This window comes from Anoplolepis gracilipes, chromosome 9 (assembly GCF_047496725.1).
Source record: "Anoplolepis gracilipes chromosome 9, ASM4749672v1, whole genome shotgun sequence".
NCBI lineage: Eukaryota > Metazoa > Arthropoda > Insecta > Hymenoptera > Formicidae > Anoplolepis > Anoplolepis gracilipes.
This window is the reverse complement of record NC_132978.1, coordinates 2,561,560-2,589,133: the sequence shown is the minus strand read 5'-3', so window position 1 is coordinate 2,589,133 and position 27,574 is coordinate 2,561,560. Positions and strand designations below refer to the sequence as shown.

The following is a 27,574-nucleotide window of genomic DNA, read 5'->3' as shown; positions in this document are numbered from 1 at the left end:
TTCACTAAGAAACACTTAATTAGTTTAACAATAAGTCAAACATCATGTGTTTTTAAGTTTTTAAATTTTGATTTTAATGTGGCTGAGGAAACACAAGTTATAGTGTTAAAATGTTTCACACTTATGTAATAGTGATTAAAAAAATATATGTCACTTTGACAAAATCTACTTTGAATCAAACATTTCATTAAATTATTGCTTGTAAAAAATCTTTAGAATATTTGTGTAGTTTTAATGAAACAAGTTAATTTATATTTATTTTGAAGGTATTTATTTTTACAATATTTTACATTATAAAGCTCTTCAAACAACCGACAAAATTTCTTAATAGAATATCATACTCATTTGGTATTTGAGGTTGCTCTGGTAAATTAACATTGCCCAGTGTACCTGAGGGACCTGCGATGCCAGGCACTGGCACTCCAACGTCTTGGCCAGGTAAGAGTCCTGGTGTTGTTGTCGGACATTGAATCTTTAAAGTATCACAATCCATTCTCATCTCAGATAAACTCGGATGTGGCTGATTAATTGGTTGAATATCAAAAGCTAATAAAAAAGATATGTAATATGATCAGTAAAAAAATTGTCACGCAAGAAATGCGTTATCTTTATAAAAGAAAATTTTTTTAAATTACCTTGAATGAGATTAGTTCTGCGTCTCTTTGCTTGTTTTATCTGTGAACAGACTGGGCACTTACTTCGATTGCAGTGTTTCCAATGACAGATAACCTTTCTGGACAAACTACCGAGAGGTACAGTGCAATTTTTGCCAGCTTGACAACTCCTCAAGTGATTCAGAATATTCTTCATAAATTTACAATCTGGTAAGGTACATTGTTGCATCTCGCCATTCGCTTGATTTTCTCTCTGTTGGCACATATTCGCATGTAAAAGTAGTACCAAATGCTGCTGAATAAGCCTACATTTTTTAGGATCAGGTGACAATTTTGCTGTTCCTGGATATCAAATAGAAAAAGAGATCTTAGTAAAAATATATAACCCTAATATAATAAAGAAAAATATAAACTTACCCGCTTGAGTCGGTACAGACATTTTTCCTTGAGTACCTTGCCGTAGACCTGGCTGTCCTGCAGTTGATGTTCCTGACTCCTGACTGAGATTAAGTGGAACTTGGCGTGGATTATTGTGCATTCTACTGCCGTACCACCTACTTGACTGCTTATAACGTTCCAGCAAAAAGAGCGAAACCCGGGTCTAAAGGTACGTGTTCATGGTGTCGCTCGTCGCTCATATTCAGCGACAAAAGACATCACGTGACCAAAAATAAAAATACCAATTCGTCAATTTTGATCACGTGATCTGTTTTGACGCCAAAAATGAGCGACGAGCGACACCATGAACACGTACCTTAAAAGCCAGAAACACGTAAATTCCGTAATCGTAATTTTAGCTGTAATCGTAAAAATCAACCAATAACGAGCGTCCATTGATAGCGTCGCCGTTGAGACGCCGTCAATGGACGCTCGTTATTGGTTGATTTTTACGATTGCAGCTAAAACGATTACGGAATGGCATCAAAAAGTGGATCCAGCCATGTAGTTTCGTCGGCTATAAAATGGATCTAGTTAGCGTCACTATTCCGCGGAGAAAAACGTCTCAAGAAAAAGATGAGGGCACCTCTCAGGTTTCTCTCTGCTGTCAATAGTAGGTGCATTCAGAAGACAAACCGCTCACTGATCGCTCAGTGAGTAGCTGTTCGTGATTGGTATATATGTACTCTTATATTCTAAAAGCTCCGCCAATCGTGAATAACTGAGCGCTTAGTGAGCGGTTTGTTTTCTGATTTGTAAATTATATTTGTATTGTCAGATTGTCAGCACTGGAATAATTATGCAACAGGTGTGCGACTGTGCGGGTATACGGTCGTTTATTTGAAATTGTTTGAACGCTGTCAAACAAAACTCCTAAAACTTTAAAAAAATGGCGACCTTGTCATACAGTTATATGCCTGATTACTTTTCCTTGACAGATATTTTATGTACTGAGGAACGAATATCGTGTAAAGTCGAGGTTACACTACCTCGTTTAGGTAAGTTTATAACCGAGGTTTAACCTTTTTTTTTTGTCTGTGAAAACATACAAAGAATGATTTATGAATCTGAAATAGAATTGTAATAATGAAAAATATCATCTCTTTTACAAAGAAGAATTTCTGCGTTATATATTTATTAATTAATCTTTTAAATTATATATTAAAAATATATGAAATATAATTTGCAAAATAAAATTAGCAGTTTATATAAATCAATAATTCTTTGTGTCACTCTTTATGTTATTATTTATTTTACCAAATTGGAGTTCTGCTTATTATTAATATTAATTGTTAATATTATCTCATGCATATTTAGGTTTCCTAGATCTTTCTTCTGAATCTGAAGATTTAAAAATAGGTACAAAAGTAGAGCTTCCACTGTGGCTAGCACAGCCGCTGAATATAGTGAAAGAATCAATAGTCAGTATAGACATACCTAAAACATACAAGGAAGGCTATAGGTATATATGAGTTAATCTGTTAATTTATATATCTTAAGATTTATTATTTTATGCAGTTTTATTCAGTTTAAACTTTACTTATTCATTTAATTTGATTTTTTTTATTTGCAAGAAATAAGTTTATCTCTAATCTTAACAGTAACCTATTAATATAGAATCGAGAATCTTGTAGTGATTACATCTAAATCACATTAGTATAAATCTAAAAAATATGCACTTAGCAGAATTAATTTCTAATAAATAATAAAAATTAAAGGAAACTTCCTTGTAACAACTTGTTCTTTCCATCTATTACAGGGAAATTTTATTAGCAGATGCCTGTACTGTTGTACTAAATAAGTGGAATCCGTATTATTATGAACTAGGAATGTATTTAAGAAAATTTAATAATCGCGATTGTGAAATGATAATTGACAGTTTGTTATTGGTAAGTAATTTAATATTGACTTTAAATAAGGTTAGTTAATTCATATACATTGATTATTCAATTATGTGTTATGCTTTCTAGACTTTCAGATCACGATTTAGATTAGTTATGGACTGGGCACAAAATCCTGTTTCCGACCCTACGCTTAATAGTTTACTACCAAGATTAGAAAGAGATTTATTTCTTGTAGGTAGGACAGCTAAATTACAATTAAATGAATGGTTAAGTAAAGGTTCGAGCGTTATCGAAACTTCGCAAAGTGCAGTAAATCTTAAGAAACGTAAACGAACAGATTATGAACTTGATTAAAGTTACATGAATTTTGTGATAAAAAAATAATATTAAAATTGTATAATTATAATACCTGAGCAATCTATTGCAGTTTTGTACAGATGATTACATAATATGAAAATAAGATATCTATTATACTTAGTATTAAATAAAATTTATTATCTTATATATTAAAATTACATATCCCTTTATATAAGAATATCTATGTGTGAGTTCTATTTATTAAATAACAAATAAAAATTTTATTTACACATTTTGGAATCAGTCACATTTGAACTGTTAACAATGTATAGAAAGAATCGTGCAACAAAAGGTGGTAATATCTATTTCACAACCCACGACTAACAATTGTTAAAATATATATCCTAATAGATGTACAATGAAACACTAATATGTTACACTTTTTCAATGGAATATCTTTTCATTATTAATCATAATTGTTTTTTCTGTTGCACTACACTATATATCTTATACTAAACATTAATGTTACTTAAATTCTTTTTCGTACAAAAATAGAAAATATATGTTTGCCGGACTTACTACAGTAAAATCTACGACTTACAAACTATAAAACGTTTTTTCATATAGTACTATGCATATTATATCGAAACTTTGTGTAGAAATGTAATGTGTGACAGAATACATATCATGAAGAATTATTCAAAATTTAATAATACAAATATGACAATTATCATAATGAAAAAAAAAAAAAATAAAATTTAAATTAAAAGAAGAATAATCTTAAAGTCTTATAAATTGCAGTGTTATAAAGGTTTGTAAATTACAAATTTATTTATGTTGTATTTAAATTTTTTGAATTTAAGATTATTCTCGATTACAATAATTATAGTACAAATCTGTATGATCAATGTATAACATGTATATAGATAGATCTAATTCGGAAAATCTAAATTGTAATATAATCAAATTTGTTGTAGAAAAATAAGTAAAAAAATGTAGAATAAAATTCATCTTACACGATACTTTATTTTTGAAAAAAAGTTAACTTTAAAAATAAAAAATAAATAAGCTTTTTAAGCTTAAATAAGATATCTACATAACTATTATATAAATATAAATATAAAAGTAACTTCATTTTTTAGAGAAAGATAGTAAAATGATTTAAATACACACAATTTAACTTATTAAAGAAAAATTGTACGTAATTGTTTATTAAAATTATTTTGTAAAGTTTTTAATAGAATACTATATATATATTTATTACAGACTTATTTTTATACGAAAAATCACTGCTATTTTGATTGTACTAGCGATTTTCCCGATCCATTCTGTATTATATTACATTATTATGATTTTCGTATTCATTATTTCTCTATCATTAATATTACTATTTTTATCTGATTACTATATTATTGCTTTTTATCCGGCCAGAATATGTCAATGTAGACACTTCGCTAAAACCTAACACCACATAAAGTGCACTAGCCATTTTGATCAAGCACAACTGCTGTGTATTGACTTACTGACAGTTTGATGTATGTATACGCACGTGCAAAACGGCTAATGCGCGTGCACTTCTTATCACTATGGTACTAAGGATAAATTGCATTGCAATGGCGCATTTTTTATTTTGCAGGGAACTCACGCTAGATGATTTAGCGCGCGTATCCCGTCAGTTATTTTAGGAATATTTACAATTAACGCTTATAACATCGATACAACTATATTTGGAATGTTATACATATACATATGTATATATATATATATATATATATATATATATATATATATGTATATATTATTATATTATATATTGTTACGTTATTACATCATAATATTTACACTACTATATATATCACGAATTATAGAATAATATTATTTCCATTCGCAGATTGAGCAGAACAGTAAAAAAATATTTCTTGTAACATCTCTATAGATTATCTGTTCATTTGGTTTGCCATACTTGTATGTTCCTGTACAAATAATAGTCAGATATAGTTTTACTTCCTATTGCATCTTTTAAAATCAGAGATTGAAACCGGTATTATTTCGCTGAATTTGGATTCTGATATCATAAGACACAGAAAATCAATTTCTATGTGTAATTCGTGACGATAAAAATATAATATTCAGCTGATAAGTTTTTTTTGTATGCATTATAACAAAAAAATTTGAAAATTATTTAATTATATCGACTTCAAGTCTTGCTTTAATTTAACTAAATTAGCAACTGCTAGTTATTATTGTCATATTTTTTTGCACGTCATTACACATATGTTTTATTCTCCTCGATTTTTGATCCTGAGCAACGATCATGTAACTTTTCCCTTAGAGCGGAAACGTGAAAAGTTTTATGTGAATTTTATGATTTCGCGGGATTATAAAACTCTTCCAACAACGGAAATGTGAAATTTTTTACGTTAACTTTTTCGCCATGAGAGTTGCTAGCGGAAAGGCGGAAATATAGGGAATTAATAATAAATGTACTTTGGAATTGAATAAATGTGGTGGTACATTCTTGTAGTATCACATTGTAGATAGAAAGGTAGATTATAGATTTTCTTGTGATATAATTATAATAATTATATATTATTTTAATGTTTAATGATTTTACTTTCCGCGCAAGCCACGTACATAATCGCCATGCGTGAAAAGTTTTACATTTCCGCTGTTGAGAGAGTTGCACGTAAAATTTGGATAAGTGAAAAATGAAAAGTAAAAAGTTTCACGTGAAATTACATGATCGATCCCTTGATCTATATTTCGAAGACAGCGCGAACACTGTTACAACAGTAGTATGTACTAGTAGTGGCAAGATACAATATTATCGCTTATCACATTTATATTAGCGATCTTTTGGTCGGCGAGACCAAATAATTGTTTTTTATACAGCTGCAAGATTTATTACGGATCGCGATTGTCCGTAAACTGATCAAATGCCCGTGGAAACTACAATATTCTGCGTTATCAACTTGTATAAAAGTTGTATAAACCAGGTTCTGGATTTTTAGGTGAATTTCATTCGAAATCAACTTGATATAACAAAATTAACGTGTTGTATGCACGTCGAGACATATGAATTTCCTTTATCGAATACGATGGATGCAATAAAGATGTTCCGTAATGCATCAATTCTTTATTTTTACATCAATGCAAAATCAACTAATTCCCATTTCAGTCATTTAGCAAAATGACGTACGTTGCTCTATGGTATTTTGATATCGTATTCGATAGAAAATCCTGTATTCATTCACTTCGCGCACGGCAATGTGTCGAATTCGGCATTATTTCTCTGACGCATTGCAATATATTGATATATCTTTTTATATCATTATCTTTAATATCATCGCTCATATTTAATTCGATGCTATGGTAACGTAATATATACTATTTAGAAATTTATTACTTGAGCAACTGTTTGAGCATAACATTATTGGCTAGTCAGTTCCCAATCTAGTCAGAAGCTGGTCTCAGGTTCGAGACTTGGTTCTTGTTTGAAGAACCTGAAATCCTGATTTGGCGCTAAATCCCTCAGGATCATAACGGGCATTTGATCAGCCTGCGGACTAAGGTTACCGGTATTGGCTGGCGTCAAAGGACTGGTAGGACTCTCGTTGCTGCTCATGTAACTGCCCGGCGCGGTATTTGAGATCGGTATCGATGTGATAGTGTCGTTTACCTCCGATGTGGTGCCGAAAAATATCTCTTGAAGCAGATTGTCGATATGCGCCATCCCGAATAGCTTGACGAATTGTATCTGTTCGATCATCTGCCACGAGATCGACTGCAGAGCCGGTAACAACAGCAGGATGTCGCCAAAATGTCCTGTGAGGTGACAGCGATAATCGCTGATATAATTCTCAAGTTTTATCTGAATGTTTTTGCGCAGGGTTCTAATTGTCTCCGCATTGCTTAAACCTTTCGCGTCTGTAAAAAAGAAAGAAGAATAATAAATATATAATGATGAAATAATCGTATGTAACGGCGCAAAGATCTTCAGTGTCATTCTCCAATTCCGATAATCATTCGCGATGCAAATTGCGTTAATTGTTAATAAATTAACTGATAAATGAAGAGAGATATTCTACAGCGCGACATAAAATTAATGAAATGGAATCATCACAAATCTTGTGAAATGAACACAAATTGGGACACACAATTTTAACGCCTTATCAGCTGATACCTATAAATAACCGATGATTTGCGTTGTTTATGAAAGCTTGACGAACCCGCGAGACGTGATTGCCTCAACAAGATCGAATTGATCGCGAGAGATTATTGCAAACGAATCGCATTCGATTTATATTAACGGAATGCATTTACGTTTCTATCTATTGTATGCAACGGCAATCTTTTTCTACTCTGTCGCGCATTCGGGTAACTTTGCATTGCGAATCACGATTATTATAATAGATTGTCATACGCGGCGTAAGTCTTTCAGATTTATTAACAAGACATACTTACTCGGATCAAAGAACACGATTGCTTTGAGACAAGCAAATTCCGTGTCGTCGATCTTGATCTTCTTTAACGGTTCTACCAGTTCGTCCATCACTCTAACGCCAACCTTGCTGATATCTAAGTCCTGCTGATTGCTTCCTTCTGCGAATTGCAACGGTATTACTGATAGACGGCGGTTATGCCATTCATATTTTCTTGTGATCGTAAAAACTGAGTCCGGTGAAAAAAACAAAAACATTTTGCAAACCAAACCACATCGACATTCAAATTTCTCCGACATGCATTTTAGAATAGCACACAACATAAATCCCGAACTCAGTCAACTATCTACCCCCCCAAGTCGTGCACACCCAAATGAAACATCCAGTTACTGATTGTAAGTTTACTAATGTATCGCGATATATTACTACGAAGTAAACATAATATTTCTGACATAGTTTTGAGTCCATCGATATTTTTCGATGCAAATATTACGAAAGTTTTGTAACTGAACGAATCGTTTTGTGTGTCATGTGATCCTCAAATCCTTTCCATTAAGTAAAGTTAATCACAAAAAAATAACAGTCTGCCGCAAAAAATGTTCTACATAATAAAACATGATTGACTTGTGTGACAAGACGAGTGACGTGACAGAGCGTTTTTTTCTTTTTCATATGCATTAGTATAATACTGTCTCGACGCTCTCTTTCTTCGTAACAATAAAGTAGAAGAGAAGAAAATATATGGTAGAAATCAACCTATCTTGTCGCACAGTCACCGAGTTATTATATATTTACGAAAATTAAATTAATACACATCACATGTATACACGCACTTTATATGATTAAGAATGACAATTGTAAACATATGTTTGCATTGAAAAAAAAAATAAAAAAAAGAAAGAGAACGAAGCATATGCAAGTGCTGGAATAAAATGAATTCCAAACATAATTTTTAAATACTTTTATGTATTCTTGATTTAAAATAAAAATTCATAAGATGATAGGAAAGAATTAATAATTCGATTACGTAAATTAAATATTCGATTACGTAAATATAAAATTTGCATGAAGAAACAGATCCAAAAATCACTTATAATTAAGAGTTTAAATGTGATTAATTCGAAAAGAAAATTTCGTAAAAAAGAAGAAAATAAAAAAGAGAATGATATGATTTAAAAATCCCACATGCAAGAAATTCTACAACTTACCAAATAAATTTGATATCCGGGGAAAGACCTATGTGTTTGTGCCGATAAAATATTATAAAATCATTCTGCTACATGTATCTTATATATTATAGTAAGAAGAAAAAAACGTCAAAGAAACGAAAGCAATGGTTCTTGCAAATATTATTTTATCTCCAAAAAAATTTGTTTTTCTCCTAATGTTCGCAAATTTATGAAGTAGATAAAACACGGTTACAATTTTTACAAAAAAATTGAGAAACGCGATAACAAGATATATAAAGGAAGCGTCCGGTAAGCAGCTATTTAACGACGAACCAGCGCGGTTATCCGCATGTGTGGACGACGAAATTACGTAAGCAAAAAGGTGAAGGCCGTCGAATCGGCTATTTAGAGGCTCTCTTTCACTGTGTACGCTCGAATCTCAGAAAAAAAAGATGCTAACATAGTCTGCATCGCAAAGGACACATCAGTATCGCTCCAATATCGACAAAATTTGTCGTCGATATCTTAGCTCGTTCGATAAGACTCCACTTGTGCTGATATCCCATATATGGAATACTCCACGGGTTTTACTTTCGAAACGCAGTTTATATTTGGAAATATTGACTTTTACTTTTATCGGAATTTGTATTTATTAAAAAAACAAAAAGTAAAGTTTATGCTCATGTATGTTGTTACAATATCTACCATAGATAACTCTTTTTTCACGAATATTTCTTTTAGTTTTATTATTAGTATAATAATTATTATTATTATTATTGAGCTATTTTATTATTATTCTTTTGTACTTTTATTGTAACTATTTTTTGCATACTGCATACATAAATAGTATTTAACGTTCGTTTAACGCGTCCGAACCGCAATGAGATGAGACTTTTGCGCAACGTGCGCGAGAAGAAACTGGTCAGGGTTTACCTAACATTCACCTCGCATACGCGTCCGAAAAGAATATCTCAGTCCCAGAGAACTTTCAAGCGTAACCACACACGTTCCCACACAATGAGATCTAATGTCGTTATTTAGTAAAGCGGAACATAAAGAAGTGTTATGAATAAGAGCAAGTCGGAGCCAGACACGGAGTTATGAATCATCGATAAGCATAGCCTCCTGTACAATACAAATCTCGAAGAGACAGACATCCGAAGATACTTAAAGACATCTCATAATGACATTTCATAAACGTTCAAACTCTTTCTGTCAAAGATCTGAGACGTCTTGCGGACATACAGATTTTAAAATTCTGTGTTTAACACCGCTTGCTTCGCTTGAGAAAAAAAAGGAGAAATCAGAAGCTACACCGTGCTAATCAATAAATTGCCACTAATTTTACATACCAGGATAGTTTCTCATGATGATGCAATCGTTGCCAAGCAATAGCACGTCCGTCAATTTATGTATCTGGCTGCGTCTCGCCACCCCCAGCAGCAAGTGTTCACCTGCATGGGCTCTTAGCAACGCGACTTTGTCGTCCAGCGGTAGAGTCTCAAATTCCTTGATGCATTTGGCCCACTCGATCAGGATCAGCAATTGCTCCTTCATACTATCGCACACGTCGTTCAAGCCAGCTATCCGCTTCGTACTAGGATCAACGTCTTCTTTCGGATTGCCTAGCTGTTAAAATCATCATGACGTTGCGGTTTTTAAAGGGAATAATATATTACATCATACATCGAGAAGCTAATATACAAATATTTTACGTTAAAGAGAATATTTTAATATACACCAATTTTCCAATATAAATATACAAAAAGAAAAAATTTTAAATGTCGCATTATAATGTAAATAAACAACAAATCTGTGAGGCAAATATAGAAGAATTTATGACCGGAATAATAATTAATGAACGCAAGAATATAGAGTTCGCAGTACTGATTCTATTTTTTTCTTATATTGAATATATGTATTATGATTTTTTTTAATAGTTAACCTTGGATTAAGAGTGCGATAAAACTAAATTAAAAACGAGAATTTAAATCACGCATTAATTCTTCTACAAATGTGTAGCATTAAATTGCAAAATATATATGGTTAATATCGCTTTAAATTGTTACATGAAATAAGTGTAGTAAATGATTTGATCATAATCAAATTTAAAAAGAAGATAATTTAGAAGGATTCTCTTCTAACAGGTGATGACACGGACTAAACGCTCGAGGTATAATCGAGGGAAATAAATAGTCGTAATTAAATGTCAGCGATCATACCAGTCCGATAACGTGGCGGACTCTCAGCGCGCAAATTAACGAGAAGCGGATTGCAATTATAAATATTCAATTCGACTGAGGTTAAGCCTCACTGACCTCAAGCATTCCGATATGCCTTGCAGCCATCAGTAAGTCTTCCATCGACGGGCCGCTGTTTTCTGTGTGATTTTCGTTGCTCGGTGGTCGATTGTTTATGCGGTCTCTTTCGTTTTGTACGGCTGTGAAAATTAATATCCTTAAATTAATATCGATATACAGTTCTTTCCAAATATAAATAAAGACAAACACGCGTGGAAACGGAATATCTATCATGAAAAAGATCTTCAAAGAAAAAGGAATAGAAAATAAAATTAATTGAATGTTTTATTAAGTATTATAATATATACTTTATTATTTTCTATTAATTATTAGGATTAAAATAAAGGGTTCATTTCTTCAGACAAATCTATCGTGTATATAAGACATGTGTGAGATAAACGATTTGCGAAATTGCAAACTCACCCTCCTTTTTCATGCCGGCTCTGAAGCATTTGCGCAATCGGCAGTATCTACACTGATTCCGTTTGTCTTTGTCGATTTGACATTTTCTCACAAGTCTGTAAAATAACGATTAAAAAAAAAAATTCTTTTTTTCAAGAGAAGAACGGTTCCGTAGAAGATTCGCGCAGCGCTGGTGTAAAGCAAAATATTTTGAATATGTGTACGTATTTATCGCCAAAAGAGTACAAATGTACCTGCACGTGTACTGATGATTCTTTCTGACAGACCGCCGGAAGAAACCCTTGCAACCATCGCAAGACGCGGCACCGTAGTGCTTCCCGGTGGCACGATCACCGCATATGGCACACGCAGCGTTGCCCACCGGAACCTGAGGTAGATTCAGGACGGGGCCGCCGACCGCCCCCGCGGCCATCCCCAAATCCGCATCTGTAACAAAAGACAGAAAGAATGTCTCTTTTATGCAGATTCTTTCTTTGGTTACTTTTGACAAGTCGCCAAGCGACTCCCTCCGTCCCTTCCATACCGAAGATATGCGGATTCCAGAAACCAGATAAGAAAAAATATTCTGACATATTCCATATAAATGCACACGTGTCTTCGTTTTTCGCGACACTATACGAAACACTGACTAAACAAAGAAAAGAAGAAAACTAAAATTAAATCGACGAATTCTATATCGTTAGATTATCATCATTTACATTTCCCAGCGGTAATATTATGCCACATCCGATGAGCGGTCGCGAATAATTCTAGATTTTAATAACATGGATTTCAGCGTCGATACTGGGTCAGTAGGGGTTAAGTATGCAAATCGTCGCAGACCTTGAGAAATTGCATACAACGATAACATAATGCGAAAGATAAACTGCATGACGACGTTCAACTAATTCGAAACTAATTGTAATATCGACTCGACATACCCTTATGTCTGTTATTTCGTATAGTAGCGAAATTTTTCACGTTACACACATTGCGATATCGAATTTTAATTAGTCTATGCTGAATCCGAAAAATAGCTAACAATATCAGCGATACAAAAGTTATATAAGTATTAAGACATAAGTTCTTAATTTTATTATGTTCGTAAAAATGCACGAGTATGTTAAAAAATGTGGCTTATATTTGCATAGAATTATAAATAATTAGAATGCATATTTTCTCTCGATATAAAAATAGAAAATAATATTATATTAAAACTTTAATTAGGCGCACTACTGTAAGAAAGTATTGAAAATTGACAACAGAGATTCGCATACCTATGAAAAAAAAATTTACAATCATCACGGTTGTCATTTTTATTAATTCGTTATATGTAAAATATCAAAAATTTTGAAAATTATATAAAACATTTATTTATATCTTCCGATAAATTATTACAATATATTGTATAAAAGTAGAATATATATTTTTTCTTTTAAAACTTATTCTTTTATAATACTTTTATAAATATAAGTTAATTTAATTTATAAAAACAAATTTTCTTAAATTAAAACCAATGTAATAATCGGATTTCAAATCAATTAAACAATATATAAAGTATAATTAAAACCAATTTGAAATTCTTAAAATTCTTTTTCGAGAAAGAATCGTTGACGTATTACCGTCATATTTTATACAAATATCTTAATGCTTCACCGCGTTGATGTTTTAATTCTTACATTTAATCAGTTCTCGCGTGCGTGCCTTCACGCAGAACTGGCTCGTAGTAGAACGAGATGCACGTGTCACGCGAAAGACGTAAATCCTAAGACCTTGGAATAATTTATAATGAACGATATTAGAATTAATTGATACGTGATACCGTTTTACTTCGTCCTTTTCCTTTAACCACGTGAAACCGTACAGTCAATTCCCTTTTCTTTATTTCAATTGCAAAGTAGGCCCCAATTCATAATTGTGAGAAATATTTGCGTCAATAAATTGGACGAATTAAAATTCCGGTATAAAATTCATCTGATGAAAAATCATAATACTGTTTTTTTTTTTTTTAATGACTCCTATGATTATTTGTAAATATAAATACTTAAATGCAGAGATATTAAAAAGATGAAAAAAATGCAAATTGAATTGTGTATATCTTCTGCGCATGAAAACCTTGTCACGAAACATAGCCAAAGTTATGCTTTATAAATTCCAAGTCTGCTATATAAACCTTTATTTTTTAACATTTATTTTTTTTAAGATATACTATGTAAAAACTACGATTTAATAAATAATATAAAATTTATCCTACTCTTAACTATATGCCACATTAAATATTACACGTTGTATGACTAATGTCAATGATGTTAAACGAGAAAAAATTCTTATTGTGCATAATTTTCCGCTTCGACATAGTTATATGTAAAAAATCTAATTCATAACGCGGTTGTCACAAGGCAGAGGCAAGGAAATTCCCGATCTTATATCAAACTTATCGAATCTAATCTTGAAAAAAAAGAACTTGATTGAAAAACAAACGAAAATCATATCATAAATAAGTGATTTGTATCAATTTGTTATCACGGAAAATTATGTTCCTGATAAAAAAAACAAACATATATTCTTGATTAAAGAAAAACTTGATTCGTCAAAAATATATCTTGCAGAAACAAGATATTGCAGTACCATATGCGAGAAAATGACACAGCAATCTTTAAATAACGCAAAAATAGCATAAATATTGTATTTTGAGATTAGATTATAAAAGCATATTTTATGAGCATAGATTAACGAAATATTAACTCAACATTAGAGATATGGTAATACGAGTAAGTATATCAGTGAACTAAATTCTAAGAATCTATTAAAAAATATGTATAAATTAAAATTTTAATTTTTATATTATACCTAAAGCTATATAAATACTATAATCGTAATAAATATGCTGTACATGTATGCGTGCGCGTTTGTATTTAAATTTTATTTTCAGTTTATATATTTACTCAAAATTAATTACATATTTTATAGAAAATAGAACTTTAAATTTATTTCCTAAAATAAAAATATATGTAATTTTTCGATTGTTATTAAAATCTGCAATTTCCTAGCTAGTATCGCAGTGCAAGACAAATTTTCTTCATTTGCGATCTCTGATCACGCAGCAGAGCTTTCGAAATTGCTTGTGCAACGATTATTTGTCGGTCTATCAAATGCATTTATACGCGAATGCAGAAAAATGCTGTTGTTGCATATACGTACATACATGATACGAACAATTTATTTCACGGCTTTATCATTCGCGAAGAGAGACACAGAAAGTGCTAAGTGTGTGTGTGTGTATATATATATATATATATATATATATATATATGTTTGTATGTGTGTACACATATATTGTATTTCGTTTCCTGAATAATTTTTGACTTTATTTTGATGACACTGAGTCAGTATCAGTTCTTATTTAAAGATTACTTCTATATTAAAAGAGTTTTATTTAAGCATTTAATAATATTAATTTGAATACCAACAATTATTTTTATTTTCTCTCTTATTATCATTTTTGTCATTGATGAGATACCGGAAAGATTTATAGAATACTTTTTGAAAGAAAAATGAATTCACTGTTTGAGTAGTCGATTCTAAAATATGAAACAATATAATAGGTATTATGTATATATATATGACACGTCTTATTCAAATAATCGCAAAACGTATAACAATATATGTTTAATTTTTTCCATTCAGGATCGTAGTTACATTAAATATATTTAGCATTAAATATGCAACTATTTATAATACTTTTTTTTAAAGAAATATTGCTTCTGGTTTATTCTATTAAAATTAAATAATGATTATTTTCTTTTTGCTTCTGCTTTAAATAATAATTACTTACATTAGATTTTTGAATAATTCAAAAAAAGGTGAAAAACTTTTTATTCAATATCAAATTAAAGTGTGTAAATGATGCGACAGAATGTCGCACAATCAGCCTCAGATTCAAAGAATAATTGAATCAACGGGGTCCACTCCATATATGGAAGTAAAAAAAAATATTCAAGATCGTTGTATTATATAACTCGAACTCTTATACTTTTTCAATGGCAACTTTGCACGAAATATTCTACATGCTCAGCGGTATTCATATTCACCCTTACTCAGCACAAAATCGCATAATCGCATAATACGGCGCTTTCCGAAATAACTCGGCAACGGAATAATTACGCGTCCATGTGTTTCCACGACCTTGGCATTAGAGAAGAAAATAGGATATATATCGGATCGACTAATCGGCTTGATTAATGATCAACACCCTTCCTCTCCGTCGCGTCGTCGGCCGCAAGACATCGCGCATTCCGGACTTTGGAATGACAACAATGATATTGCATTCGCGCGCATATAGTGGTATTCCTGATCCGGGTTCATAATCTGCCAAGCCGCTATGTATTATCACACGCGCGTTGCAGGCCAGACAGAACCTACCACAATGTAAGCCAAAGTCTAACACTTCTTGACCCGCTTTGCTACGCGCGCGCGCGCGCGCGCATTCGTATGTGCGTATACGCGTGGTCCCGGCACAATCACGGTACACCTCTCGCGATAAATCGTCCCCGATAAAGCGTACGTCATCGGTTCGTATGTCGAGTTTACGCATCCTAGGGATGTAAATCTCGCTTGATGATTCACGGTCTTGCGATAATTGATATGTAGAGCTCTTATTAGGATTAATCAGGAAACCGATCTTCTTTCGCCTGTTACCTAAAAGAGCCAGATCCATTAAGATGTTTGCAGTTGGCGAAAATCAAGTTTATAAGCTCTATCATAGGTACGAGTATTAACGCTTGTGAAAGTGAATCTCGTGAAACGAAGCGGGTACAAGGAAGTAACGCAAACGCATTGCAACGGAAAAAAGAAAAATAGGACGAAGGAAATGATTATCGCATCGCGCAGAAAAATGCGACGCCTATATTGAATTCGCGTTAGTCGTACGTTACGTGTACGCGGTTTTCTGTGTCATTTTGCGTCAGCAGATTAGAACTTTGATAACTCTGCGGTTAATATAAAATCTTGAATTATATTTGAATAAACTCAGAAATTTCTACGACTGGTACACGTATATATAAACGCGAAAAATAACACATCTGTACAATCCCACTCACCCTCTCAATTCGAACCATTCTCTATCTAGTGTGACTCTGCGATATTTTCTTCTTTTTTTTTCTTCTTCTTTCTTTTTTTTTTACCTCGATTTGTCCTTTCAATGTAATTTGTCTTTGCAAAACGTGAGGGTCTCCCAAAAGCGACGGTTTCGCGTTAAGTCGTGAAATTTATGACCGTACGATATTACTGGGAGTCAAAACCCGGTCAAGTTGCATAACTATATCTTTCCTCTACCTGACTATCATATTACAAAATTGCACATGTATATATGAATCTCTCCCGGCTACTCTTTTCTTGCGTACGACTAACCATATCAAACGTAACGTGTATATTTAAACGCGTGCGAGCGCAACAGGTGCGCGTGCACGCCTGCATATCATCTACCTCTAACACGTGAACATAATGCACACTGGAGGATCTCTAAAAGAGTTTTATTGTTTCAACAAAAAACATTTACGCATATGCGATCATCCTTGTTCATCTTCTCCTCGTATTATTTTCGAGGACGTTAGAGTCGCGCGTTCCCTACATAGAAACACGCATGTAATATTCGCATAGATCGATGGTCGTAACATTCATAATCGCGTATATTCCGCAAATATGTATTATTTGTTTACGCTAGGAATGCGCTGAGTCAAGAATGACTGAGAAAAGAGGCTATTTTGGAAGATGAAGATATATTTTGAATTTGTAGCACAACTTGTATATAAATTTTTAATCAAGAAAGAAACGTATTTCTTTTCATGAGAGAAATGCTCTTTTTTTTATCTTATTGAAATTTGTGTCTTTAATCTTTGCATCCGACATTAATCCACACGAAAATCTTATCTCTCGCGATATTCGTTACAATGTCGATGCTGTTTGCGTCAATCATAGAAATGTTCTGTCATGATTTTTCTAAGAACTGCAATCGAAGGTAACTTTGCATCGCAAAGCTATAACGTTGTTTGCTTAACAATCGAACAATTTTGTACATATATGCTGAGAAACATTGCATGAAATGACGGAGAGACTTCGTTAAAATTTCCATCGCACGCAGATAAAAAGAAATAATCGATTTAATATCCTATCTTTTAATTTCGACTTGTTGGGAATAAAATATGTAAATAAAAACATTTAATTGATTCAAAAATCCAAAAATTTAATAAATATATTTTATCACGTAATGTTTTATGTTGAAAATTTAAGGCATTGACAAAAATTACAAGATTATGTAAGTAGCTAAAAAAACTTCATTTTAATGAGAATATTCGTCGTGAAATTAAAATTTTGTTGGAAATTAAGAGGTATCACGTACACAAGACTTTTTTCTGCTATGTTGAAATTAATTCCAAAGATAATTCATGGTTAACACCGGATTGTTCGATAGTTAATGGACTCTCTTCTGAATAGACGTTACGCCACGTCAGGCTGCACAAAATTCGTAATGCCTTGAATATTCTTGCCTTACGCGACGCACCGCATATATGGAAAATGTTGCGATATCGCGAGCCTTTCTTGTGTATTATGAAAAACAAAGTTTGCAGCTGCAAACTTAGTTCCTTTTTATTCCTTTCTGGTCGTCGGTAAGAATAATCTTCAAAAAGATCTAAAAGTTTTATGATTGGTTATATGACTTGATATATTATATATACGACATATATGTATATATCGTAACCAGCATACTTAAAAAGATTATGTTGTGTGAAAACGACAAAAAATTACGCGATAATCAATCATTATATATATATAAATTAAGATGCTCTTTTTTCTTCCAATCTCTGTTGCTTTCACTCGTGGCCATCACTTTCGCTACACTTATCGAGAGCGCTATTAATGACGACATAAATCAGCGTTTCTCATTAAAATAGTAACAAATTCTGGAATTTTTCTGCCTAGTTTCACGTATAGCTTCCAGCGAGAGTGTTAAAAAGTACCTCTTATAATACGCTTGACTCTTGCCATTTTAATATGTTTTGTGTAATGCGGAATTAAAGTTTCCCGTTCCTCTGGAGACAGAAAGACAGAGAGAAAGATAGATAGAGAAAGAGAAACTACTCTTCTTTTTCTCCCCTTTCTATACAAGCCTCCATTTCTCGGCATAATATATTCTATGAATATTTTTACGTATACTGTGTGTCAAGTAATAAAATAAAAATCTTTGTCTTTGTCAAACTATTATTTTTATCACTCTTTATAATAGAATCAGAATTGTGGAATTATCAGAGTATATGATTTTATCCTAAATAAGCATAACATACGATTTGCAATTATAGCATCTATTTATTACATAAATTATATTATATAAATTTATTTAAATGAGTATCACCTCTGTTAATATATATACCTGAATGAAAAACATTCGACAGAAAAATAATTTAGTGAAGCTAAACATGCTCTGTGATAATTTTACTGAGAGAAATTGAGCTAACAATATTTTCACAGAGATATACATATTTTGTAATACCACATATTATGGAATATGTGCTATCCGGAGTGGAGAGAACGCCTCTTTCCTCCTTCAGGTATCCAATTGATCTCTACCAAGTTAATGTGCAGCGACATACGATTGCGACACGCGGTAGCCGCGTCGCGTGCATGTCGTATAATATTACGTAATGTTCTCTATCTCTCTTTTTTTCTCTTCCTCTCTCGACCAAGTAAACTAATGGATTCCAGTTTATATACAGGTTATAGGAGAAGAAGGAAGCCGGGGCGTTTCTATTTCTCTCTACCTCTTCTCGTATAATGCTTCTTAAGTCACTGTGTGCACGCACTATACATGCTCGTCATAGTGACACCGCGAATCAATTTGCAGGTTATTAATTACTTATGCATGCTTCGCCGACGGAATAATGCTTAAAAAGCAGCGGCGCGGTTTAAAGCCGTCGTTGTTGAGGCTTTTTACTTTTGTGAGTTTTCAGTGACGCGCATAGATAGATATATTGCGTTTACCTAGGCTGTTAGCGCGATATTAGCATAGTTAAATAGCGGCAAGGGAGGACATATTCGAAAGAAAAAAGAAAAAAAAAAGGAAGACGTAATTATTCTTGGGCCAATTTTAAAATGCGCGTCTTCCTGTTGATCATTAAATCAGTTTACAGTAGCTAAAGAGAAAAACATTCGTCGTACATTATCGTGCACTGTTTTCTGTTTGCAACGTCGATCAAAACCTCCGAAATCACCCAGACGCGATTAATCATTAATCTTTCGTATAAACTGTTTGATTAATATTGATTATAATTAACGGCTTACTAAATGTATGTATGAATCATTTCGGATTCCAGGAAATTTTTATGATAAATTCAAATTACAAATATATATATGAACCGCTACATCTATATACATATAACAGTAATTAGATTACACTACTTCAAAATTAAGAAATTTATGATTGCACGAGACATGCGATATGTCATTATATCGAATGAATGATATGATTCAGGATATCTACGTCCTTGTACTCACAAAAATTATCTATCGATGCATATGTCATAGGCAATATATTTTCAGTCTTTTAGTGAAAAACTATACCCGACGCATCTTCAAATGTCATCCTATTTAATGATTTATGTAATGATCATCATTAAAAAATAAAGTAAACGTAGCCAAGGCGCTATATCGTGATTATCTGTTATGCAACTTGGGATAAATAAGCATTATCAGAACAATACAATGATCCATTATAAAGATTAATAATAACGTTTCAGCTTTTGCACTACACGAAACGGAAAATATAATCGGCGCGAGACGTGTTTATCGGACACGCGTTTTTACCCATACTTCAATTGACATTATCTTCTGTAATCTTTATAATCGAACGAATTTATCATTCGGGCTTTCATTAATATCCAACCTTGATATGTCAGAAGATTCAAAGAAATCCAAGCACGAGTTCTCGCAAACAACGAAATTCTTACTTTGACTCCAAATTAATTTCCAGGCGGATTTTATATAATAGAATCTTATTAATAATTTTTGTACAAAGTCTATTCCATTAGCATTCCTATTTCCATTGCTAAAATAATATATTAAAAACATATTAAACACCCGATACTAATCACAGATAACGATATCAAATGGATTACGAAACGTCAGTTTTAGATACTTTCTTCAACGGCAGCGTTAATCGAGTACTTTGGTCGAATTGTCCCCTCTCTCTTCCTCCGTTCCTTACAATGAGAATTTTCGCTATCATTTACATGCTATATTGGCATGCCAATCACATGCACGCATACATACGCATGTCATGACCCGACACAGCGCTTCGTAGCGCCACTCGCAATATGTAGAACGCACATGCAGTGCCATACGTTCGGTTAAACTAATATAAGCTCGCAAAATTTAATGCCCTGGATACATTTAATAAGTAATAAGGATACGAAGTAGAACGCCCGGCTAATATCTTTTTTTTCGAACAGCTTTTTTTTATACTTTTAAATTTATATATTTTTATATTTTTCTCGTTTTTGATCAAAATAGATTTTTTTTCTGACTAAAATTAAATTTTTAACCTTTCTAATCTTTTTTCAATGAAGAAATTTTTTATTTGCTCGTTGAAAGATAATTTCGAATGCTGTCTCCTCAGCATTTTTAGGGCTATAAATATAACATAGCGAGGAGGGGTGACAAAGATACATAGATACATCGCTGCTTGCACACGCATACTCGTAAAGCATATATATGACGTTACTGACGATAATACAGCGATATGTCAACTGGAATGATAAGGAGGCTTTTCTTTCCCGCATCGTCGAGATTTTTAATTGCGTCGTTCTCTATCCAAGAGAGTGCTGCTACGAGATTTCACTGTTTTTGACAGTTGCGTTATTTTAGCTGCGTTTTTCTTACACTTTTCGCGTTTTAAAATACTACATAGTTGCATAGTTCAGCTTTAAAGTGGTAGACATAAAGTGTAAAAAGTGAAATAAAAAAATGAACGACACTTTGGATATACAGCATAGTTGCAACGCCTCTCAAAAGAAAACTATTTTGAAACATAGAAGGACATAAGTCTAAAAACTCATTTTGTTTTAAACAAAAATCTCTTATATAATACTCAAAGAGATTCACAAATGAATTTTAAAGTAAATTTGGTTATCGATATAATAAATTATAATAAATATGCATAAAGATGAATTTAAAATCAGACAAATCAAGATTTGTATGCGAAATAATATTTATATATGCTCAATGTATATTTAAAGAGTTTCTGATTAAAAAATACGCACATTACATTTACAAAAAATAGTTTTATACAAGAATTTTTTTCCTTTTTTATTATAACGGTGACTTTTCATATCATCTATCGATCTTTGAGTACTTGTAGTCATGTGTTCTAATTTGATTTATTTTTATTTCGTCATCTACTTATCTTATTTTCCCCGATTTTGATAATTTACGTAATATAAATGCCAAAACTAATAATCTTAAACTTTTATCGCCTTCTACTAATCAGGTATAAAATTAAATGAATTATCTTTCTTTACCGATCGCACAGAGAATGCTATATTCTAAAAAGAGACAGTGTCAGTAATTGTGAGCCGCGAGCTTAATTAATCCAGAGATTGTAGATTCAACCGGACCTTATAACGCGCAGTTTGCAGTCACACACGGATGCGGAATGTCACGCGAAAACGCAAGTCACGTTTAGGTCATGGCACAATTAGATCGAACGCAAGCCAGCGACTGTCACGCGCAACGAAGCTTCCTTCAGGACGATCGTTATTGACGCTGCTAATTGACACGCCGGAAAGTTTTCAAGCGCGTTTTATGTATGTATATTATCAAGAAGCGGTATTTTCATATAACGTTGAATAAAACTGGAATTGGAGATCAACATTCTGTCAATAATATCGAATTCGTTTTCACAAGATTGAAAAAAATGTTTAAAAATATATACGTCCGAGAAAAATTAAATAAAAAATTAATTCTTTCAAATTCTTAAGTTATACTACTCGGAATCTGATCAAACTAATTTTTGTATTATGCGATCAAGTATTTTGAATTTTATTTTGGATCATATATTTTTTATTCACTTCACGGAGCAAAACCAAAATAATCATAGAAGTTAAAAATTTATTATAGAAACGGTGAAAATTAAATATTATAGAAACAATAATATTGAAAAGTGTGTAACAGTTGATAGAGTTCTGACAATTCGATATAAACGCGTTTTCAAATAGATCAATAATATCAATAAATCTATTGAACCTTAAGCACTTATTCATCATAATATATCTATACGAGTTCTAACAATTAACTCACTTGCTCTATCACTTATAGCGCTGTTTGAATAATAGAATATTTGTTTAGTATATACAAACATTGAAATATTACCACTCTACTTGAATCTCTAGTTATATAACGAGTTCACGGTTATTTATCAAATGTACTTGCATATAATTTTCAATAATAATTTATAGTCTATTATACTTATAGAATTCTTGTTCCTTTTTATTAAAATAATTATATATAATTAATAGATATATATATCTATATAATTATACATAAAATAATATCTAATTGTATATAATCGTGTGACTCATTCACTCCATGCTGATAGCAAAATGGAAAATAAAAAATACTATATATGCATTCAAATTAACATTATGAATAAAAGATTTTTCCAATTTAAATCTTCACATTTTTTTCTATTAAACTGTTTGCCCATCTCAATATAAAACATATACCATGTGAGAAAATAAAAATATAGAAATCGTAGCCATCGTAAAAAGTCAGTTACTGAAATGACGAAAATGATAATACACGCGTAATAGAGACCGTAAAGAATCCCAACATTGTCGCAATTGGAAAATGATACTTATCCCCTTATAATCTTCCACTCACAGATAACAACGTGAATAAAACGTTAATGTGACCGCGTATGCGACAAAGAGAATAAAAGGAACGTACCTGCCAGGCCCATCGTGAGCACCGGTTTTCAACCGAATGGTTCTCGATCACGTCTTCGATAGATCGGCACTCTCTCGATCACCACTGGCGATGTGTTTACTTTCTTACCAGCTATCCGTCATTCAATTGCCGCGTCGCAATATCAATTTTCTCTCGCGAGAATGACTATTTCCGTCTTTCGCGGGCTCTCCTCTCCTTTCTCCCTTTCTCTTCGACTTGTCAGCGGTTCTTTCGTAAGACGTTTGTTATGCGAGATGATGAAAATAAACTTCGTCCCGGCTCTTTTGAAACGAAGCGATAACTCTCTAAACGCGATATCGTAAAATTAGGGGACATTTAAAGCGACGAACGAGAACACACAGGCGCGACGACGATGATGATGATTGTGTGACTGCGTTAATGACCTTCGCCAGACACCACGGCGGCGGTCCGGTGACGACTGGCAAACAGCTGTAAACGTACGCACGTTTTGCCGCCGTTCTTTGCCGCGATGGTGGGAGGCAGGCCGCGCGTTCGCGCGATCATGCGCATCACATAAATCTTCATGGATTTTTCATCAAATTCTAAAACGATATTTATATACATTATTAATGTTCTAACGGTGTCGTCGTAAGTACTCGTATCAATGATACGCGTGTCAGTTTTCAGAAAAAAGTTTGAAGATGATAAAATCATTATGATGTCACATTTATTATAATGACAAAATTTCTCTCTGAGAAAATAATCGAGAAATAAAAATTTGTTGATTAAAACATATGAAAGAATGGTACATCACAACGTTGAAATGATACGTATTAATAATCATTCTAATATGTGACTAGTAATTTCAATATTTGTGTTGTGCGATAAAGAATGGTTATGTTGTGCATGCAAATCTAAAGATCCTTTGTTCTTGTCTCGATAAAAGAAAAGCATATCTTTTTTACATTGTCCTTTTTGAGTCAAGTTATTCAGATGACATTACATCGCAGCAATTAGTAATTAACGCCTGAGATTGAATGCGCGCAAATTAAATCGTTCTTTTTTTTATGCAAGAATGTACGTAAGTGACGGAACGAACTAAAAATATAAAATATAAGATTTTTGCGTTGTGAAAAATATATTGACTTCTCACGTACACGTTTGTTTCGTTTCTCGTTTATAAATATTGCATTTGATATAATTCTAAAAAATCATTCGTATTTATAATATAAAGAAAAATTCTCAATTCGGAAATTCAACAAATTATGAAACTATAAGAAAAAATATTTGAATAAATAATATACTGTTCCTATTTTTTTGCTGTCAATTATTCTAAGAGAAATTTCCGAAAATTGGGCTATTTTTTATTTTTATTGTATTATTCGTAAATAAAAAAAGAGAGAGGTAAGAGATTTTTGTAGAAAGAAATGTTACTCTTCTCTTTTAATGAAATTTAAAGATTTTACCATATAATTAATAATTGTATGTGTATTTAAACAATTATAAACACTTTATAAACAGTTAATTAGAAGCACTTGAATAATAAATTTGAAATAAAAATAATATATATATATATGTATATACAGGGTGTCCCAGAGCACTTGTGCCAACGCTCATGAGCAGGTAGGGCACAGTAAACTGAGCAAAAAAGTCTTATATCATTTTGCGATTTTCGCAGTTTCGATAATTATTAAAATATTAATTAAAAACACTTAGCGAACAATATTATACATATATACAAGATGTCCGGTAATAATCGCCCCAACTCTCTAGGTAGGTCAGATAGAACAGGTCAAACTGAATATAAAAGTCCTGTATCATTTTGCGATTTTCGCAATAATTATTAAAATATTAATTAAAAACGCTCAGCGTATAAGCGCGCGCCGCATATAGCGCTCAGCATACCCTGAGCATTTTTAATTAATAGTTCAATAATTATTGCGCTAATCGTAAAATGATACAGGACTTTTATATTCAATTTGACCTGCTCTATCTGCCCTAGAGAGTTGGGGCGATTATTACCGGACATCTTGTAGATATGTATAATATTGTTCGCTAAGCGTTTTTAATTAATATTTTAATAATTATTGCGAAAATCGCAAAATGGTATGACTTTATATATATATATTATGTGACGAGATATTCTTGTATCTAAAAAATTTCATAATTTTTTGAACTTGCAGATTTTTTTTTGTTAGCATAAACAATTAATGGTAATCGTATAGCAACAAACAATCTTTAGGAAAATCGAACAATGAAAATTTACATTCGAAAAGGAACACTTTCGAAAAGTTCCTTCTCGAATGTAATCTCGAAAATTTTATGCTTAAAATACACATTTGAAGAATTTAATTGTCATGGAAAAATTAATTTCCATTTGATACGAATCATCGTGTGTATCCGTTCAATGATCGACTTCTTTCAATGTTTCTCGCACGTGAATAATTACACGAGACACGCCACAAACCGCTATTTTTTTTTTTTTTCTGTCATCGACACGACTGTTCCGTTATCTGTGACAGGACGATGACAAAGAGTGCTGAGATTGCTCGCGCTTTTCGCGCAAACAGAGCACTCACATACAGAGGCGAGAGAATGCGCGATGCGTAATAAAGCTACTGGACACACAGGGAGCCAAACTGTGAGTCAGTTTTCCCGGCCAAAGATAAAGCCCAATGCAGAATGCTCTTATTCTCGCTGACGGACAATGAGGCAGCAATAAAAATGATTCATGCCTCCGCGTTTCTTGTGTCCCGCGCCTATTAGTATGCATATCGCTGTGCACTTGTGTCACCGGCGGTGCACCCTTTTTTGTCATTGTTTGAAATCTGTGGAGGTGGCGTGCGACGACCGCGATAACACGTGGATCTGCCGTTTGAAAACAGAAATATCGACATACAAGTAGGCGCGATATTTTTAGATGTCTGATATTGCCTTGTATTTTTAGATCTTGTATCGTACGCACAACATGTACACTGTTCACAGTCGGGATAATTGCGATACTATCGCATAATAAATGTGACTATATTTTACGATAATATAATCTATGACAGTGGTATTTCATCAATATTCTTCCTTTTTTAACAATCGTATCTATTAGATAAGAAATTATTTCAATTTGTAGTTACTGTGTTTATTATTAGGGAGGAAATATCTATATATAACATGATGTTTCATCCCTGAGAATTATGTACTTGGGAAATTTCAAGAGTATAAATATTATTTCATAATCTATTCGTCCACAACTTTGGTGTAAACACAATGTGTTAAAAATACAATATCTACTTGAGACGTAATATATGTCACTCAAATAATATCGATTAATATAATCACATTTAAAAAAGACTCCGTAATAGTGGCAAGGGTTACGTGATCGAATATATAATATTTATGCAGCAAAACTTATGTTTATCTTACGCAGGAAGAGAGAGAGAGAGAGAGAGAGAGAGAGAGAGAGAGAGAGAGAGAGAAGATAAGATAAGACAATTGAATAAAAGAAATCTTCTCAATATTATGAAGCAATTCATAAATGATAAGTCATGTATTCTACGATTACTAGCGTTTTCGACTAGTTTAAACATTGATACTAGTAATATTTTATTTTATATGAAAGGAGTGAACCGTATGTTATAATTTAACTAATTTTCTTACAATAGAAAAAACGCCATTTTTTGTCTTCTAATCATCTTGCAGACTAACAGTTATAATTCCATTCAAATTCAAAGATCGAAGAAATACGGAAGCATGCTTGGTGTAATGTACATGAATATAAAGCGCGTGCTAATAGAAAAATATGAATAAAGGAAAATACCGCAAATGCATCTTTTTTATTACGGTATGTACTGTATATACGCAGTACAACGACTTGAGTATGTACTTGAGTCGAATATACTTTGTTTTTTCGCTAATGGTCGAAGAAAAGTAAATTTACATAAATTCCATAAGACGAACGGAAAATCAACAGGTATAATGCAAGTATATTTTAACGCGAAAATATATTTATTGTTATCTCAATATCTCCCTTTCGAGAAACGCATTTAAAGACGGGCGTTCTAATAAAGATTTTATATATTTTGATTCCACGCTGTTTTAAAATTTATAATATTAAATGAT

General features: G+C 32.4%; 3 protein-coding genes across 8 annotated transcripts in view; 1 reads left to right on the top strand and 2 right to left on the bottom strand.

The window, feature by feature from the left end:
* Positions 1-252: 252 nt before the first annotated feature.
* Positions 253-1,216, bottom strand: LOC140669644 (CREB-binding protein). Its single transcript, XM_072899661.1, has 3 exons — positions 1,032-1,216; positions 636-956; positions 253-546 (listed from the first exon to the last, which is right to left on the bottom strand). Exons 1-3 carry the CDS (start codon positions 1,150-1,152, stop codon positions 287-289), a joined length of 702 nt encoding a protein of 233 aa, XP_072755762.1. The 5' UTR covers positions 1,153-1,216; the 3' UTR covers positions 253-286.
* A 376-nt stretch (positions 1,217-1,592) lies between these two features.
* Positions 1,593-3,663, top strand: Psf3 (DNA replication complex GINS protein PSF3). The gene is made up of 5 exons (XM_072899662.1): positions 1,593-1,726; positions 1,831-2,050; positions 2,370-2,514; positions 2,812-2,941; positions 3,023-3,663. The coding sequence occupies exons 2-5, from the start codon at positions 1,942-1,944 to the stop codon at positions 3,248-3,250; spliced, it is 612 nt and encodes a 203-aa protein (XP_072755763.1). The 5' UTR covers positions 1,593-1,726; positions 1,831-1,941; the 3' UTR covers positions 3,251-3,663.
* The window catches only part of Hnf4 (Hepatocyte nuclear factor 4), a 37,889-nt gene continuing 13,685 nt past the window's right edge, over positions 3,371-27,574 (bottom strand). For 4 of the 6 annotated variants that reach the window (XM_072899649.1, XM_072899648.1, XM_072899650.1 and 1 more), the window contains exons 3-8: positions 11,761-11,953; positions 11,528-11,622; positions 11,123-11,244; positions 10,157-10,433; positions 7,658-7,816; positions 3,371-7,120 (exon numbers count right to left, since the gene is read on the bottom strand). In XM_072899649.1, coding sequence (XP_072755750.1) covers positions 6,651-7,120; positions 7,658-7,816; positions 10,157-10,433; positions 11,123-11,244; positions 11,528-11,622; positions 11,761-11,953 — 1,316 coding nt within the window. In that variant the 3' untranslated portion in view covers positions 3,371-6,650. Of the gene's footprint in view, positions 7,121-7,657; positions 7,817-10,156; positions 10,434-11,122; positions 11,245-11,527; positions 11,623-11,760; positions 11,954-23,500; positions 24,032-27,574 lie in introns of those variants that run through there. The other 2 variants (XM_072899654.1, XM_072899651.1) reach the window with 2 other exon arrangements.